At 37.6% G+C, this 19,862-nt stretch overlaps 3 protein-coding genes across 3 annotated transcripts; 2 read left to right on the forward strand and 1 right to left on the reverse strand.

The window, feature by feature from the left end:
* The first annotated feature begins 272 nt into the window (after nt 1–272).
* Nucleotides 273–8,213, forward strand: LOC6034572. The gene is made up of 3 exons (XM_038264227.1): nt 273–784; nt 7,355–7,645; nt 7,818–8,213. The coding sequence occupies exons 2-3, from the start codon at nt 7,370–7,372 to the stop codon at nt 8,124–8,126; spliced, it is 585 nt and encodes a 194-aa protein (XP_038120155.1). The 5' UTR covers nt 273–784; nt 7,355–7,369; the 3' UTR covers nt 8,127–8,213.
* Nucleotides 8,214–8,633: 420 nt separating this feature from the next.
* LOC6034573 (2-aminoadipate transaminase) lies at nt 8,634–18,322 on the reverse strand. Its single transcript, XM_038264223.1, has 6 exons — nt 18,056–18,322; nt 10,387–10,505; nt 10,168–10,322; nt 9,952–10,101; nt 9,329–9,608; nt 8,634–9,110 (listed from the first exon to the last, which is right to left on the reverse strand). The coding sequence occupies exons 1-6, from the start codon at nt 18,212–18,214 to the stop codon at nt 8,672–8,674; spliced, it is 1,302 nt and encodes a 433-aa protein (XP_038120151.1). The 5' UTR covers nt 18,215–18,322; the 3' UTR covers nt 8,634–8,671.
* LOC6034574 (cactin) lies at nt 12,798–14,536 on the forward strand. The gene has a single exon (XM_001844819.2). It carries the CDS (start codon nt 12,874–12,876, stop codon nt 14,512–14,514), a length of 1,641 nt encoding a protein of 546 aa, XP_001844871.2. The 5' UTR covers nt 12,798–12,873; the 3' UTR covers nt 14,515–14,536.
* Nucleotides 18,323–19,862: the final 1,540 nt, after the last annotated feature.

Below are 19,862 nucleotides of genomic sequence, written 5' to 3' on the forward strand. Positions count from 1 at the left end.
CTTTTGTTTTGTCCATAGATTAACCCAACAAAAGTATGAAGAATGGCACCTGATAACCACACTCACCATCACAGGTGATTACCGCAAGTCTCGAAAGGGGCTGTACGCTATCAGCTCATTACAGGTGATGAAATCACCTACCAAATTGAGCAAATTTTCTCAACTCACCGTTGCACGCCGATAACAAGCCGTTTCTTCCAGCGCGCCAACAGTATTTAAGTACTGTGTGTTGGTTGACTTACAACAACAAAAAAACTCAGTCCCTGTCGAGCTTTCGCCTCCCATTTCGTGAGTCAGTCGTGATTTGTTCGTTCTACTGACCGGTTTGTGGCACAGAGTGATTTCTAAACGCAAGAAAGGGCACAACTCCAAAGTGCTTGTCGGTAACCAAAAAAGTGCTAATTATCTTACGGTTCTCAAGAAGTAGGAAAAAACCCAAACTTTTAACATTTTCATAAAGATTAAAAAATCTTGAAATTATATCTTTAAATCAACAAACTTTTGTGAATGTACCCCTCGAAACGTGGTCTTTGGTGGATGGAACCGGGTTCAAAATCGCCGACAAACGGCTAACAGTGGTCCCAAGTTCGGTACTTGAACTGAGTGTCGGTGGTAAATCCCAAACCTCTTGAAGCCAACAAAGACGTAGGATTGCGTCATATTCGGCGGGCGATTTGTGGACGACAGAAAAAAAGCTCATCAGAAGCTGCCCAGACAGAGGGAAGATAATTACTCGAGCCCTATAACTATTGCGCCAGCGCTCTGTACAGTTGGACAAGTTAAGGTAGGTTGATAAATAGGGCTTGTTGAGCCACTTCCGGTTGACTCAATAAATGACGCGAAACGAAACGATAATTATTGAGCAATTTGAACAGCACAAATAGGCAAAATACTGAGAATAAATTTACGGTAAAATTTCATTTATTTTCGCAAATGGTTTGCCGTTTTTACTAAGACAATTTTTTAGATACTTTTTTTTACTGGTAAAAATCAATTATTTCAGAGTCAGTCAAAACATAATTTTGAAACAGCAAAAAACTTGTCCATTATAAAAATCATTTTAAATTTGCAAACTTTCTTAAACTCTCTAAAATCAAATCAGAAAACATCAAATTAGTAGGTTTGAACGAACTTCCAAATTTCTTTCCAATATCATACGAGTACAGTGAGTACAGCGTATGCTTCGATGCAAGTGATGTCATTTGCTGGCTGAAGTTGATTGTTTGTCTATTCAATTGAATTTTCGCGAGTCATATTTTTGGATTTGTCATAAACCGGCTTTTTGAAATGTGCTCGATTCAGGGTACAGGCAACATAATCGGTAATAGTGTTTACTTTTGCTGGTGTTTGTATTTGAAAAAACTATTTTAGAGAAAGTGAAATTTTTTCATCCCATTCAATCCAAACCTTTCAATTTGGATTTTAAATATTTTTACAATTTAGTTAACTAGGACTTGTTTGGATGTATGATTTTTTAAAATATATTAAGGCTAGTACACATTTTGGTAAAAAATTGTCCTTCGACAGTGGTAAAATGAAACAAAATTTGAAATTTGAAGCATTATTAAAAAAACAATATTACTGTATGAATTTACAAAATGTCAAAGAATTTATGATTATTTTTTTCCAAAATCTATCTTTTTTTCCTATCTATGCACCTCGGATTAAGATTCTAAATCGATTGCACATGATTTTTTGATGAAAATTATAATTTTTGGCAATAGTCAGCCCAAGTGAACTTCAATTTTTTTCAAGGCATCAATAAACCACTTAGAAACTTTAGGGGGTGAGGGATTGTCTACGCTCCAAAAAAAGTTAAGGGGGTAGAGATTTTCAAAAGATTTTCAAAGTGTCTACGTGGTTTATGGATGGTCCCAAACTAGTTTACTAAATATTATAAATTTCAAAACCTTCATTTTTTCTCAAAATTGGGTAGTTTTATAAAATCAACGGATTTTTTTAACATTCTTAATTGGATTCTAAAATTAAGCTTAAATTTGTGATATTATTGTTCACAACGATGAAGCTTATTTATTTGAGTACAATGACCCTTTATACGATCGCAATGCATTTAAAATGGATTTTGAAATCTTTTTTTTTTATAACTTGGTGTTCCTTCTTGACAGAAAATGTCCTACTTGACAGCTCGTTCCAAGCGGACTATAGTTGATCCACAGGTTGATCCATCGAAAAAATGTCTTGTCATTTTTTTTTGTTGAATTAAAATGAAAAAAAGTGATGAAGTTGTACATAAAAATTTACTTAGGGCTTTAAGGACCCTATTGTACAAAAAACCAAATAATTTATTTGACCGAAAAAAAATACACATAAGCAACCAGTAGTCTACAATTGCCATCAATTGGTACATTATTTGCAAATAGTTTACAAAAGAGTACCATTTACTTTTTTGCTTTTCTTACAAAAGAAAGGTTTAAGGTTTACTTTTGGAAAAACGCTTTTCCCAGAAATCTTAAAAAATTCGTGCACGGCGTGGAATCGTCCCAGAAAAAATCCTATTTCTAATTTGAAGGTTTTGATGCGCTCTTTCGATTGAATTTTAGCCCGAAACCCGGAACTCAAATCCAGATTTTTGAGAGCTCTTTTTCTGAAATACTTGTGCGATGTCTGTATCCGCTCTCAAAACTTTGTGTCTTCCATCATTAGAAAACCGCTCGTAAAACCCACAATTTTTATATTTCAGGTTTGTAGCCGTGGGGTCAGAGACGAACTTTTTAATTTTTGGATTCACAATTTTCGACCATTAAATGTGGTCAATGCCATTTCTAGAGGTATTTTTTTGACTATTTTACAGATAACACTATTAAATTAAAATAATTCAGTTTCAAACAAAAAGCCATTCGAAAACATGCGCCATAAACTGCTTTGGCCCAAAATTTGAAGCTTATCCAAAATGTATTTCCAGAGATATAGCCATATTAGTGTTTTACGTCTTATTTTTACCCTATTTTTACCTGCGCGGCGAGTGGATGTGTTCTTTCTTGCTTCTCATAATAGATCGACAAAGTGCAATATCGATACATATTTTTTTAAGTTAATCATAGACTAACATTAAAGACTGAGTACCCCATGTTCAGAAATAAATTTGAAAGTTGAATGAAACTTTGGCTTTAGGCTCTTGTGAGAAGTGATTGATGAATTTCAACTAAAAATGTCCAATGATTGACATCTGTATGTCTATGTTAAAAGTATTTTGAGGTACATTTTGCTTCATAGTATTGAACATTAAATTAGAAATTAGTTGTTTTCTTTATTTAATAATGCATATCAACAGAGAGAAGTTAAATACTCAATACTTTTGATATCAATGTGTTTTTATCAATGTATTTTTATACTTAGCTTAACCAAACATGAATGTTCGAATTGTTTCAACAAAAGTTAGGATTGATAAAAATATGTTTCCGTCTTTGACGAATTCACCACGACTTTAACCAAATTAGAGGTGGGCAAAACCGCTCTTTTTTAGGAGCCGCTCATTTTCGTTCACTCATTAAAAAGAGCCGCTCATTTGAACGGCTCTTTCGCTCTTTTTCAAAATATGGATGGAAATGATATTTTTTAGAATGTATTATTTTTTAAAGCTGTTTCACATTGGAATTATATAAATTATTTGAAAAAAAAACTGAAAACGAGAAGAAGCCCTTGAAAACCATAGGTCTTGGCGGTCTCTTTGTCAAGATTTCTACTTGAACCTAAAAGTTCGAATGATTGAATAGCAAACTTAAATCGAGGAGGCTTTGGAGAAATTGCTTTCTATTTGAAAATTACGTTATTTCTGCCAAAATTGAACTAATGCTGATATTTCAATACATTCTGATTTGATCGTTAAAGTCAGTAAACGCTAAAGTTTATTCGGGCAAAAGGAATTATTTTTTCCAAAATCTCTCAGCTATTAAGTAGATTTTTAATAATAATAAAAGCAATTTGAAATACTCAAATTTGTATTCGAGTTATACTTTGATGTACGATCAGTACAAAGAAAAGTTACTTCATTTTGTTTTAAAAATCATTTAGGCCGTTGCAAATACTTTTCAAAGTTTATGTTTCCCCCCTTCCCACCTTCAAAGTTGGTCTGAAAAATCAGGGGGCAAAAAAATATTGTTCCAAAAAACTTTAAAATTTTCATAAAAATAGAAGTCTAATCAACTGAAAACAATCTAAAATCGAGTCTAAAATACATTTTTCTGCATTAATAATCATATTTAGCATGTTTGAGCTTGTTTAAAAAATGATTTGAATTTTTACAAAATTCCAATGTACAGCACCGCAAACATTTTATTTTTCGCAAATATAAAATTTTCGCCAATACTTAGGATATTTGGGAAGAAAGAACCGCGGTTCTTTTTTTGTGATCCCTGGTTCGTTCGCTCTTTTTAATGAACCGGCTCTTTGAGCGGCTCGCTCTTTTTTTGCCCACTTCTAAACCAAATTATATCAAATACAGTCTTTTAAAAGTTTTTTTTTTAAGAAAACCTTAGATAAACAGACTCAATTCTTGGAACATTTTTATTAAAAAATCTATCTATTACGCCTTCCTGAGCCATCTAGTTGTGATCGTGAGCAACACATGTGTAGATGAGCTATGGTGAGTAAGCGTTTGTCGTGGTGAGTATTAAGGGTACACAGCAACCAAGGAAGTTGTTATCTTCTAATCTAATCTAATCTAATCGAACACAAGCGCAGCCAGTCCGAAGAAAGCATCCTGGAAGAACTTGTGGTAAGATTACGCCTCAAGTCCTTTCTTGTCAATATTAATGATTACAGTACATCCGAGTTACCCCGAAAATGTATAGCAAAAATTAAAGCGGCCAGGCCTACTGCGTTGCATTAACCGCAGAGACAGATTCTGTGAACGGATCACATTTCATAGAATCATCAGGGGAGGAAGGATGCGTGGACATACCGTACCAAACGCTCCGAAACAGTTGTGGTGTGGTGTGTAAGTGTAAATTTGGCAGTTAATAATATTTAGGGGCAGGGGGAGGAGGGGAGGGGGAGGAAATGTGGATAGGAGAAAAGGAAGGTGGGAATGGGATAATATGGATATATCATTTGATCAATAGAATATTATATAAAATAAGAGAATAAAATCATCTATCAAATAATGATAGATAAAATGGATAGATCTCACCAAGTCTAGATTCAACAGCTCCAGCAGGGTTTGGACTTATCCACAAAAGCCACTTGAATCGTAATTCTTCCAAGACTTCTGGACTTGAACAGGACTACAGTAAAGAAGCGGGCAGCAACAATCAAGGTTTCAGTTCTTCCAGCAGCAATCCTGGTACAGCTCGACTGGCAGCAAAGGCATAAGACGCCGCAAGTTGGTACTTCTCACCGCACGATGCATTTAGTCTGCTACTGCTGGCCGGATTGGTAGATTGGAACAGGAGCATGATGACCACTTCATAAAGTGCTCCAGCTGTTGCTGATCCTGCCTTCTTATTCGTGTAATCGTCACCCCCATGAAGAGCATCAAGCCAACGAGAAGTTGAATTCTGGGTTTTGATATTCCACTGACACTACCTTAACCGCTACCACCATTAAAATTGTACAGGAACCGCAACCAAGGAAGTTGTTATCTTCTTATTCCAAAATTGATGAACTTACGGACCCAATCCTGAAATAATGTGATTATAAAAATTGACAAATTTTGTTGTAAATGTTTATGGAAATAGTAGCTTAGGGGATGAATACAAAATTATATCGATAGTACCCGTAGTTTTGAAGATACTAAAATGTCTGTAGCAAAAATCTGGGTGCAAAAGTTCTGGTTGATGTGCACCGTTAATCAGTCAAATTGATAGCTTATTTTTTGTTTAATGTATTTTTAAAGATATTAACTTCTATTTATCTGTGGCAAAACTTTCACATACTGAAGGAATCCCCTTTAATATTTTGAATGCATTCGAAGCGCCCGCGATAAGACTGCTCCACTATTTTATACAAAGTGGTAAGCACTACCAACACAGTTAAACCAACGCGAACAAAACAAGCAGTGCTGATTACAGCGCGCACAGTTTTGCAACTCATGTTTTGTGCACGTACGTAAACTAGTATTTTGTAAACATAGATCTGATTGCGAAATATAGTTCAGATTTGATCTTTTTGGTATTTTGTCTACGGCTGAGTCTAGGGTAATTCGGAATAAACATATTTTTTTAGAGAAGTAACAAGTAACAAAAAGATTGCAATTTGGACCGCGGCAGGATAAAACTCTCTCCAAGCAGTCTTCCAAACTGACCAGTTGTGATTTCACCACAAACATGTGCTCTTGCCACGCGACCTGGTGCTGTTATTATTTGCACCTCCCTTTTGATTTGATAGCGCCAGATACGAGCTTGCTCGCTGATATCTCGAGGCTTGTTTCAAAAATAAGCTGCAAAATATAACGCAAATTGTATTGACCAAAGCGATAACGAGACTTTGCTCGATATGTGTTGTTCTTTCAACTTGGGCACTTGATCCGCGTTGCCGTAAAAGGCTAGAAACGTGATGAAAATTTGTTTTGAACTTGATCTTGATAGGTTATATCTGGTTAAGGTTTGCTTTTAAATGGAGTTTATATTTTTACGAACTGCCACTCGAATAAAGTGTCAGTATATTTATGTAGATTTAGTAAACAGTTAAAAACTAATTTAAGAGAAAACACTAAAACAAATTCACACATGATATTCTGTTTACCCTTCCGATTCAAAAATAGACTGTTTACGAAACACACATTGCATGCCGCGCATGGTACGGCGTTTAAATTTCACGACCTTTGAACTCCGCGGTCTACCCTGGTTGTCGTCGTCGTCTTCGTCCAATTGAATAAATTTGCACCTCTTTCGCGTCGAGTTATTTACCGAGACAGAGCCACGTTGGAAAGCTTCATGCAATGCATCGACGCCGCATGTGTGCAATTCCGACTTTGTATTCAGGGTATCCCTTTTATCTGGGATGGGATAAACAGAGAGAAAAAAAAAACTATTGTCAAACTAAACCACTTTCAACATGGCCGCTTCTGTCAACCTAAACCAGTCCTTTTATGTGGGTTCTACCGCAGACAAACAGACGTAAATCTCTTGTTAAACTTGATCTATCAACAATTTGAACGGTCAGTTTGAATAATTCGAAACTCACCACGGCAATTTTGAATTCACCACATCTAAGTTTACGCGAGTGACAGTTGCTATTTCGTTTTGCTATTCAAGATGGCACAGACAAACAGACGTAAATAATTAAACAACTTTATCAAAAAATCATCACTTCTTACCAGAGCCATCTGGTTTTGAATCCGCACACTCCACAAAATTGATAGGTTAATAAATTTTGTTTTCCTTTATTGTTACAGACCAGAGCTGCCAGCATGCTCAACAAGGAAACGGGCGAGCTGGAGCTGGACCCGTTCCAGGACGGGACGCTGTACCACGACCGGGAAACCGGCGAGAACAGTTCGTACCCGACGTACGAGCTGCGCCGCGAGCGGTCCAAGTTCTCCATCCCAAAGCAGTACCTGCGCAGCGGAGAAGTGTTGCCATCGTCGTCCGGGCACCAGTACCGCCGCAAGCCCGCGTGCTGCGTGGCCAAGGTCAACGCCAGCTACCCGCTGGCCAGCCGCGAGAAGATGATGCACCTGAAGGAGGTATTCGTAAAGCGATAGCCTGAGCAAATGTCAGTCGCATTCACTACCTTTACGTATTTTGCTTGTGCGCGGGGATAACGGAGTCCAAAACGAATCACGTGCTTTCCTCCACTAAAAAAAATCAACCTCAAATTAACCGGAAACGCGTCTGAAATTGGCAAACCCTTTTCAGGAAATTATCCTCGGCTACAACAAGACCAGCTATCTGCTTTTGCTGATTCCGCCGCTGTTCGTCATGCCCAAGCTCGCCATCATCCTGATCCTGCTGAGCGAAGTTCTGCTGCACCGGTGGGCTCACGCCAAGAACGACCGCAATCGCAGCCCGGACATCTACTACCGGTCGCCGCTGCACATCGTGTCGATTCAGTTCTGCGGCATGTGTCGCCACGAGCGCCAGATGGACCGGATCGTGCAGCTGCAAGACAAGCGGATGAGGCAGATGCAGAACTACTTCCGCAAAGTTACGCGGAATATCGCTTAGAAGCGGGGGTTTTCCCCCCTATTTGTGTACGATTGAAGTCGTAGCGCCGTGGAATCGGAAGTTGAATAAAACCATCAATTGTCAAAATATTTTAGATTTTCAGTCGAACGAAATCCATTGTAATCTTATAAATGTAAATCTATTTGGCAAAACAACAATCCACAATTTGGTTCCGACGGTCATTTTGTGTCATCGGAAACTCACAGCAATTCAGAGTTCACCACAGCTCAATAACACGCATTTGACAGTTGAGTGGTTCGCGGATTCACAACTAGATGGCTCTTGTCAGAAGTACATAAATAACATATGTTTGTCTGTGGTAGAAGTTTACACTCAAAATCAGAAATACCCCTCAAAAAGGGTTCTTCTACCCTTTATCTGTCAACACAATGTAAACAAACCATTTTTGAGGGTTACTTCCACCCTTTTTTCATGTTTACAAGACTTAAGATTTGCGTTTGCAAGACTCAAAATGTGATTTACTCTTCAAGAAAATAAAACAAACAAGATCCATTGCTGTAACACTTCAATTGATGAAAAGTCATTTAATTGCCACCATTTCCTCCAGCCTTTTCCGCCAGATACTGCTCCGCAGCCCGACACAGCTTCTCCACACTTTCCCTTAGATATCCAGCCTCGTGGAAGGCAAACGTGACCCGCAGGAAGTTTCGGTGCGTTGCTCCGGAGGCGAACCGCGACCCGGCAATCGCCGTCACGCCAAAATGCTTCAAACTGTACTGATTAAAGTCGACGCAATCGACGCCCTCGGGAAAGCGAATCCAAATGAAGTACCCTCCCTTTGGTCGCTCGAATGAACATCCGGCCGGGAGTTTCGCCTCCAGCACGTCCGCGGCCGCCCGCAGCCGTTCCGAGTATTTGGTGGAATATTTTTCCAACTGTTGCTCGGCCAGTCCCAGCTGGATCAGGCTGGACACGATTCCGCCGGTGTAGTTGTTGGCCGCGCCACCGCTTTTCAGGATGCCGCTGGAATTGGGAATACGCATTTTTACTTGTTTCACAACGGTTTCATAAGGGTTGCAAGTCTCTCTAATAAGTTCAAATGATCTAAATTGAATAAAGTTGATAACCATAAATTAGTTTTTGTCTTCCAAAGGTAACATAAGCATTTCAAAGTGATAAAACCATTGTGCAACCCTTATAAAACCTCTGTGCAACTACGAAGCTACAATATAACCACAAACCTTGCCCGAAACAGCTCCAAGCACCGTGGCGGGCACTCCATCCAGCCAAGGCGAATGCCCGGGGAGAGAATTTTCGAAAAGGATCCATTCGAAATGACATTTCCCTGCCAGCCGTTCGTGCCAATATCCTCGATGTCGTACGCAAAAAGGCGCTTCGGAGGACACACTCCAGAGCCTTCTTCCGGCTTTCCAACGCTGTAGTACAGCAAATTGTAGACATCGTCACACGCCACCAAGATATCGCTGGCGCGAGCCAATCTTATCAGCTGTTTATTAATTTCTGCTCGCCCAAAAAGGAAGAAAATAAATTATCAAGATAAATAGACAAATCACAGACCAAAAGACGTCAATCTCATTTAGAATCTATCCATCGATCATCAATTTAACGGAAAGATCCGAAATTCACCACCGCAAAAATGAATTCACCAATTCAATTCTGAGTTATGGTGATATCAAAATTACCGCGATGCTGATGAGTTCCTGATCATTCAAATCGACTTTTAAAATGTTAATTAATGACTGTTTGTTTGTGATCATTTTAATAAAGATAAATTTTTGTGATGAAAGAAACCCGAGTCTGACGATCGTTTGTCTGTTGTCTTGCTTCCTTTTATGGCACTCACCTTCAGTAAACAGTATCCCGGTTGGATTATGAAAAGTCGGAATGGTGTAGTACACGCCCCAGAACAGCTTACTTCCGGTCGGTTTAAACCTGTACTTGTTGATAAGGGCGCCAAGAGCGTCCAAATTGGGCCCATCACAGTTTAAGGGAACTAAAACGAAAGGCGACAATAAAATCAGACCATTATCTTTTCACACCACCGCGATAAGCTACAAACCGGGAACGATTCGCATCGATTCAAACTGCTGGAACGCCTCCAGCGCGATCATGTAAGTAACTTCGTCCACGAAGACGACCCCGGCCAGATCGACCAGCGTCGAAAGGATTAGATGGAGACCGTGCGTTGCGCCGGAGGTCATCACCAGGTCGGATCTTTGGGGTGGGAAATAAATCAATAGGTTTTAAGATCTATAACTTTTTTCGAAAAGGAACCTACTTGTTAACCTCGGAACAATAGCCTTTGGAAAGGAATCCGGCGAGAGTTTCGCGAAACTCGGTCGTTCCGATTGTTGGACCGTATTGAAAGAGGTACGAGTTGTTTTCCAGCTCAAATTTCTGCAAAGTAGATTTGTTTAATCTCTTTAGTATTAATGTCTATAAATCAATCTATAAAAATCAATAAAATCCGCAACTCTAAATCTTTAAATCTTTAAATCTTTAAATCTTTAAATCTTTAAATCTTTAAATCTTTAAACCTTTAAACCTTTAAATCTTTAAATCTTTAAATCTTTAAATCTTTAAATCTTTAAATCTTTAAATCTTTAAATCTTTAAATCTTCAAATCTTTAAATCTTTAAATCTTTAAATCTTTAAATCTTTAAATCTTTAAATCTTTAAATCTTTAAATCTTTAAATCTTTAAATCTTTAAATCTTTAAATCTTTAAATCTTTAAATCTTTAAATCTTGAAATCTTGAAATCTTGAAATCTTGAAATCTTGAAATCTTGAAATCTTGAAATCTTGAAATCTTTAAATCTTTAAATCTTTAAATCTTTAAATCTTTAAATCTTTAAATCTTTAAATCTTTAAATCTTTAAATCTTTAAATCTTTAAATCTTTAAATCTTTAAATCTTGAAATCTTGAAATCTTTAAATCTTTAAATCTTTAAATCTTTAAATCTTTAAATCTTTAAATCTTTAAATCTTGAAATCTTGAAATCTTGAAATCTTGAAATCTTGAAATCTTGAAATCTTTAAATCTTTAAATCCTTAAATCTTTAAATCTTTAAATCTTTAAATCTTTAAATCTTTAAATCTTTAAATCTTTAAATCTTTAAATCTTTAAATCTTTAAATCCTTAAATCCTTAAATCTTTAAATCTTTAAATTTTTAAATCTTTAAATCTTTAAAATATTTTTTGAAGTATATGTTCCTCGTCTCTGACCAAAGTCGAGAGGGGAGGGGGTGGCAAACAAAAAAAAGTATAAAAATTGAAATTACGAGCCATGGTTTCAACATTTTAACGACAAAGTTGTTTTGCCATCATTAGTATCCAAAATATCTAGATATTGACAAAAATTTAATTTTTGGCGAAATATAAAATTTTTGCAGTGCTGTTTATTGGAATTTCTTAAAATTCGAAACATTTGTAAACCAGCTCAAGCATGCTAAATATGATTATAAATGCAGATTTTTTTTCATTTTCATGGAAATTTTGAAGTTTTTTGGAAAAATATATTTTTTAGACCAATTTTGAAGGGGGGCCGACATAAGCTTTTAAAAATATTTGCAACGGCCTAATGAAAAAGTCTCAAATTTCATTATTTCAAAATCTGTCAATCTTTTTTATCTTCGATTCTGTAAATCTATTTATCACTAAATTTTAAAATCCTAAATTCTACAAATCAAAAAATTACAATAATTATAATAAAAAACTTAAATTAAGAAAATGTTGAAAATCTTTAATTCTAACAATCTCATAATTTTAAAATTTTAAATTCAAAAATCGATTCATTCAAAAATCTTTTGGATAGTTTTCACTAGGCCGTTGCAAATATTTTTCAATGTTTATGTCTCTTGCCTCTGGTTGAGGTCAAGGAGGAAGGGGCATAACAATAAAAATCTCAATTAATCTCCATGGTTTTGACATTTCAATAAAAAAAATTGTTTCAAAATGCATGATACATTAGTGCAGTGGTTTTACAATCATTAATTTTCAAAAAATCAAATGAAAAAGTATTTTAAGCGATTTTTTTGCGTTTATGTACATAGAAATTTTACAAAACTTCAAATGTGGGGGCGACATGAACATTGATAAATATTTGTTTATTCATTAAGGCCTGGGTTTAGAAATAAATTTGATAATGATGGGGAAATGAAGGTTTGAAGCAAAGACTAATGCATCAGTTTGTCTACGGATCGAATAATTTATGAGAGGCTCTGAAAAAAAAATTTAGGTAACTTCTAATCCATCAGGTCTTTATGAGTTTAATCCAAAAGTTGTTAAAACATCAAGACTTATTTTTAATTTTAAAACTTTATGTAGATAAGAAGCGTTAAATTTAGTTTTTTTACGTTAACTCGTTAACTTATCCAAACAATCAAATTTCACAAACAGTCATTCGAGCAGTACTTGGGCATAATAGTAAGTCATAAATTAATTGATTAAAAAAAAATAATATTTTTTTTGCACTTTTCGCAACATTTAGATAATAAAAAAAAACAAGTGCCTCGTCTGCAAGCCCGGATCTGTGCCACTTTTGCTGAATCACCCCTCGCGAAACCGCCACGCGCAGCGCCATCCAGCTGTGAGTTTTGAAAGTGAAACTGACAGCATTGTGACTTAAATCTGTCAAGCTTGATGTCAAAAATAAATTATTTCCAGAAAGTTTGTTGTTTGTTTGAGTTTTTACAAGTAGAAAACGTTTCGCTTGAATTTCCCGACTTTTCCTGCAAATTTGACGCTGAAAATCGTTCCGGCACGATGTGGGAAGAACCGGACCAGCCGACGTCCACGTTCGTGTGGCAAAAGAAGCTGGAGAAGCACGGCCTGAAGAACCTGTCGCGGAAGGAGCTGGAAGCGCTGAACCGTCGCAAGCAGCAGGAGAACATGATCGAGCTGGAAAAGCTGAAGAAGCGGCGCCAGGAGCGGGAACACGCCCGCCAGCAGCACGAGGACGACATGTGTCTGATGCAGCGCTCGAAGGAGGCGGCCCAGTTTGACGAGTGGCAGCGGCAGGAGGAGTGCTTCCACCTGGAGCAGGCCAAGCTGCGGAGCAAGATCCGGATCCAGGATGGGCGGGCCAAGCCGATCGATTTGCTGGCGCAGTACATCTCGGAGAAGAGTTTGGAGGAGTCGATCGAGATGCAGATGCACGAACCGTATCATTATTTGAACGGGTTGGGGCTGGACGACTTTGAGGACTTGCTGGCGGACATTCGGGTTTATAATGAGCTGGAGAAGTGCCAGAATGCGGATTATTGGAGTGATTTGACGATTATCGTGGAGGACGAGCTGCAGAAGCTGCGGAAGGCCGAGGCGGAGAAGCAACGGATGGCTCCGGGAAGGCGCGAGGGAATCCATCAGAGTGTGGCCAAAGACGTGACGCAGATCTTCAAGGGGAAGAGCTCTTCGCAGTTGGAGGAGTTGAAGCGAAAGATTGAGGACAAGATTGCCAGTCCTCAGGATGGGTTGGATATTGGCTACTGGGAGAGTTTGCTGTCGCAGCTGAAGGCGCACATGGCTCGGGCAAGACTGCGGGATCGTCACCAGGAGAATCTAAGGAATAAGCTGGAACTGCTAAAACAAGAGCAGGAAATGAACATCAAGAAGGAGGAACTCGACGAGCAGGAAGCGGGTCCGAGCGGAGCTGGTCCAAGTAGAAAGGACGAACCGGTCGACGAAACATCCCGTGACAGCAGCAGTCATTCCGGAAACGAGCAGGTCAAAGACGAAGAAAACGCCGAAAACGACTTGCTGCACGAATGCTTCGAGCTGTACCTCAAGGGAGGCTACGAACCCAAGCTATTCTCCGAAAAAGACTTGGATCCATCCGTCGAGCTCACCACCGAAGAAAAGGTCGAAGAAGACCTGGACCAGCTGCGCCAGAAAGTGCTCGGAATCAACCAGGAGGACGACACGCTCTCCAAAGATGAACTCATCCTGCGCAAGGAGGCCAAACGCGGCATGAACGACGACGAGGCGGAATTCTCCGTCGAATCCCGCGTCGACTCGCAGGTTTACCTCTGGTCGGACAAGTACCGGCCCCGAAAGCCTCGCTACTTTAACCGCGTCCACACCGGCTTCGAGTGGAACAAGTACAACCAAACGCATTACGACATGGACAATCCGCCCCCGAAGATCGTGCAGGGCTACAAGTTCAACATCTTCTATCCGGACCTGATCAACAAAAACACGACGCCGCAGTACTTTTTGACGCCGTGTGCGGACAATCCGGACTTTGCGACGTTGCGCTTCCATGCGGGGCCGCCGTACGAGGACATTGCGTTTAAGATCGTGAACCGCGAGTGGGAGTTTAGCTACAAGCGCGGATTTCGATGTCAGTTTCATAACAATATATTCCAGCTTTGGTTCCACTTTAAGCGCTATCGGTACAGGAGATAGAGGGAGGGTGAGGGGTTTGTGCTCAAAGTTTATTTTATTGTGAGTGTAATTTTTTTTGTATGAATAAATAAAATGATAGACATTACATGAAGGTTTCACTCTGTTATTTCTTTTTTTTCGGCATATGAAGAGTTGTTTAGGCTGGTACAAATTTTATTTAAAGTTTTTATCTCCCTCCCCCTTCCTTGGGCATGAGTTTTTTGTTTGGGCCGGCAAGACAGGTTTAAAAATTAGGTATAGGAATGTTTGGCTTTGTAATTACAATTTTTGGGATTTGAGATTCAAGTTACTTTTAGACAGTTCAGTTAAGGCTATTGATTCAAGTTAGTTAGTTTTCCATAATAAAGAATTGGATCTAAATGATTAGTTGAATTGGTCCAAGTGTTCTATTTAAGTGGCAGATCTGCTTCTAGTTGTAATGTAGGACAAGAATACTAACGGACGCGACAGGACGTGGCCCAGAAAAGGCCTCAAGATTTGTATTCCCTAGACAAGTTAGTTTTCATCTATCGTTTTTTTTTTTTCCTTTAAATTTGATATACATGTTAGGTTTCCTTTGTATCAATCTCCGTTTAGTAACATTTTCTTATTTAATTAAATAATAATTTAATTTCCTCCGGGCCTTTTTATTTTGAATCAAAATTTAAGATTTTCATTATTCAGTGTTAAACTCAGATTACCGTAACTGCTCAAGTCATCCAAGTTCTTACTACTCACACCTACACTAATTTTCTTTCACCTTCCCCTTCCCGATCCCCTATATCTTCCGGTGGTGTTCATTTTGTATGCAATACTAGTTCGGCCACTACCCTTTTTTCCACAAGAAACCGGACTTGGACTGACTTGAGGCCGCGTCCCCCACCTTGCTCCGTAAAACGAAAACGAAACGAAGTTTTTATCTCCCTCCCCCTTCCCCCCCCCCCCCCTTTTCAAAGTTGGTCCGAAAAATCAGGGGGCAAAAATAAATTTATTCAAAAAACTTCAAAATTTCAATGGAAATTGAACTGAGATCAATTTAAAATAGAATCATTTCTAGCATGTTTATGTTGATTCAAAAATCTTTTGAATTTTTGCAAATGTTCGATTCGATAAAATTGTTGTTTTTGTCAAATCTTATATTTTTTTGAAAACTAATGATTGCAAAACAACTGAACAAGTCTGGAGTTTTCTTTTGAAAAGGTCCAATAAACCAGATTTCCAGTTTTTGCTTTTTGGGTTTTTTTTTAAACCGCCTTGAGTCAGGGGTATTAAAAAACACCCAAAAAGCAAAAACTGATAATTTGGTTTATTGGACGTTTTCGAAAAAAAAACTCCGGACTTGTTATTTCAATATTTATTTTTTTTTTGCCTTGAGTAAGCTCCCAAATTTATGCCATTTACTGGCAAAAAAGATCAAAATAAATGCACTTTTGATCAACATTCCAATTTTGCGACACCATTTCTCATCGCTTTGCACACACAAGATGAGAGCTCAACCGCTTAAAGAAAATCGCCATATCCATTTTTGCACTTGTGCTAATGTTTTCACAGAGCTTAAAATAAAAAAAAATGTATCCAACTATCGGTAAAATATTCTCTTGCACATGATTTAGCAACTCACTTGAACAAAAATCCAGAAACATGTAATTAATTAGCAAGCGCGATCAAAAAACAAACGCTCTGAGTCAAATGACGTTTTACCTATAGAGTAATCTACGTGCGCATGTATTGCGTGTACGTACACGATGGATTTCTAGGTTAAAATTTGTACCCGCCAGCAAAAACAAATGGTAAGCTAGTGTGCGTGAGATCGGGCTTAGATAACTCTATTCTCGTCGGAGGCTGACGAAAACCGAGCGAGAAGCGAAGGCAACTAAAGAACAAAGGCTTGCCACCAACACCACCAGCAGCGCGTGTAAGAGTGAGCCAGTGATGCCAGGAGACTCTGGAAACGCTACTTTTTGTCAGTTTAATCGTAAATGTTTGTTTCAAATAACATGAACTGGCAGCCACAAAAGTGCGCTGAGAGCAAAAACATGCAAGGCGATAATAGAAATTGCGTGGCCAACAGGGCATAACAAATAAAAATTAATTATTGTAGAAGTCAAATTAAACACAAATGTTTACAGAAAGCTGCTCTACTGGTTGTTGTCGTTGTTGTACTTCAGTGGCTCTTAACCTTTTTCTTGGTTAGTTACCCCTTTTCGTTTTACTCAAGCTGCTGGATCCCATATTATGTATAAATACATGAAATTTTTCGTCTAAAAAGTTATTTTTAAGAATTATTTAATGTTTCATTCAAAAATCCAAAATTTTTAATAGTTTTACGTTTACAAGGTAAAACATTCATAAAAATTCATACCTGATTTCAGAATTTTGAAAAAAATATTAATAACTGAGAGATTGTAATTACTTGCCATGATTTCAATATTTCAATGAAAAAAGTGTTGAAAAATGCATTGTATATCAGTACAATTTTTGCAACCAAAACTAATAGTTGGAAATTTGACGGAGAACATTTTCAATGTTTTAACATTCAATTTATGTCCACTCAAAGCCGAGATATTTGCATTTTAGTGACGAATTTTCAAAATTCTTGGTATATTAGCGTTTAGCTTCTTTTTTTTTTTGATCGCTCAAAAACGATATTTTTAAAGTAATGTTAAAAATTTAATTTTTGTGTAAAGACCCACAGTATCTAGTTTCACAAAACCGCAGAAAATATGTTTTTTTTTAAATTGGCATAGTCACAAGTCACACTTCCAACCTTAGTATTTTTATAAATTTAAAAAAGTTCTTCTTTCCAATGCTTTTTGAAGAATTAGTTAAAAAAATGATTCATGGCGAATTTTTAAGATCATAGATTTAGATGGAGGCGGGGTCCCAGTCACGAAATATTCTAGCAGAGCTGGTTCTGTCAGAATCCTGCTAGAACGGTGGAACATTTTTGCTAGAATGCTCTAAGAATATCCAGCTCTCTAAGAATTCTGCTAGAATGCTGCTAGAACGTCGAGACTGGGGTTGTGTTGTAAAGGGTTAATATCTTCTGATTTATAATCTTGGATAGGCCCTTTGGTTTATCAAACCGAGATTTTTTTAAGAGTGCGTGTTGCCATCGCATGCCGCAATTCGAGTTGTCAAAATTTCAACCAAATAGAGTGTGGGTCCAAAATAAGTACAGCGATGGCTCTGAAATACATTCAATAAGTCCAAAATGCATCCAACAAATGTTTTGCTGAAAATGCATATAATATTGAAATAGTCAATTTTTTTTTCAGTTTTCAATAGTATACTTTGTTAAGCAGAAATTAAGCTACAAAAAATCCTGAAACGCGCCAAATTAGTTAAACCGTTCCCGAGAACAAGGTGAAATATGTTGATGCTTTGCATAGTAGGTCCAAAATAGGGTCTTCTACCCTAGTTACCGTTTTTATTTTCTAAATTTTGAAAATAGCGATTAAAAAAGTAAAATCAAATTACCTAAATGGACTAAAATGTATGGCAAACTTAAACATTTAAATTGAAAAAAAAACTTGTAAAGTAAACAAATTCATAAACTCACCATCCGATGCTCGGTGGCAGCGCGAAATATCTGGCAGCACTCGGCCAGCAAGTCCGGCCCTGGTGCCCCGGCGGAAAGATTCGCAATCTGTTGATCGTACACATTGAGCTCACTGCCGTCGAACAGGTGCCGCATCGGAACTTCGTTTCGGGTGGCCATTTCACTGCCAATTTGCTACAGAACAAACGCGTTATCAGCGAATTTTGGGAGCTATTTAGTCACTCTAGCAGCACCGATCGAAAGATACAGACTGACTAAACTTTGTTTACCTAGTTGGTAGACAGTCACAATGTGGAAGAAATTACACTCAAACGCGAGTACGCATACGCGAGAGAGATAAGAAAACTTGAACAAAAATGAGCGTAAGAAAGGAATCTTCCCATGTGATCTGTAGCGTGAATTTTGAGGCACTGTAAAGTGGCGTAGATCTGCTGTCGTTAAAATGCTTAACTTTTTTAAATCAATTTTTAAGTATTTGTAAAACAAAATATACAGAAAAAAATCGAGCTAAGACCATGGTCAGAAAAAAAAAACAACAAAATGCTGGTCCAATTATCATAAAAAAAACAATAGCTTATCGGACCTTAAAAAAAAAAAAAAAGCTCCAGAAATGAATAAAAAATCTAACTTTAGGCGAAATTCATTTCTATTGTGTGTTTCGTGAAAACATGTCGGCGCAAATGAATATTCTCCAAATCAACGAAATCATACCATCCTGTGATCGGTTGCGGCTTGAAAGGTGTCGCAACAGTCGGCCAGCAAGTCCGGTCCCGGTGCCCCGGCACCCAAATCGGCAATCCGTAGATCGTACACGTTGATGTCTTCCTCGTAAAAGTGGCGCATCGGAATTTCTCTTCTGGTGTTCATTTTAAGATTTTTAAAACTTTCAATCAATTGAAGTAAACTTGAAGAACAAACTTTGAGTCACAATGTTGCGTCTTGACTCAAAAACAAACAACTATCGACTGAACTTAGTTTTTCAATCTAGCGGTATGATATAAAGGTAAAGTGCTGCGATCAAACTAGTCAAGCATGGATGAACACAGGGAACATGAAGGCATTTGTTTATGAAAACCTTCGGCTAAATTTATTGTATTGAGTTATTGCTCGTCAAGCAAAGCCTTACAGTAGCTTCCTTGAAAATATGAATCAGTTTACACAGCAAAATGATGGTAGCTTCAAGTATCTTGAGAACAGTTCTTTTGATTGAATTGATATCTTCGGCAAAGTGGTAGATATTTATATGAACAAGTAAGAAACATGTTAACCCTCTACTGCTTAATTTTTTTTATTTTACTCGTGTTTAGAAGGTCATTTTGAGCACCTTTTGTTCTACAAAAAACTTTACTTCTGTTGTTTTATATTTTTCCTGTTTCATTTTCAGTATTTTCAATTTTCAATTCGGTTTTATTGGTGAATTATCAATAAACAATAAGTTCTTTTGGAATACATAACAGAGTTTTGGAGTTCCTTTCAGCTGTGTGTTACAACATAATCCATTTTCAGTATTTTAATTTGCATTTATCTTGTTTAGATTATGTTTGATTCTGATAGAATTTGGCTTAAGGACGTATTAGACTTTCACAAACATACAAACAAACAATAGAGTTATCTAAGCCCGATCTCACGCACACTAGCTTACCATTTGTTTTTGCTGGCGACCACAAATTTTAACCTAAAAATCCATCGTGTACGTACATGCAATACATGCGCACGTAGATTGCTCTATCTCGCAAACAAACAAACGTTTTGACAGTTTGGCAATTTGACTGCATTTGTTTGTAGAAACGTCATCCCGCATACAATT

Source organism: Culex quinquefasciatus, chromosome 3, assembly GCF_015732765.1.
Source record: "Culex quinquefasciatus strain JHB chromosome 3, VPISU_Cqui_1.0_pri_paternal, whole genome shotgun sequence".
NCBI classification, from domain to species: Eukaryota; Metazoa; Arthropoda; class Insecta; order Diptera; family Culicidae; genus Culex; species Culex quinquefasciatus.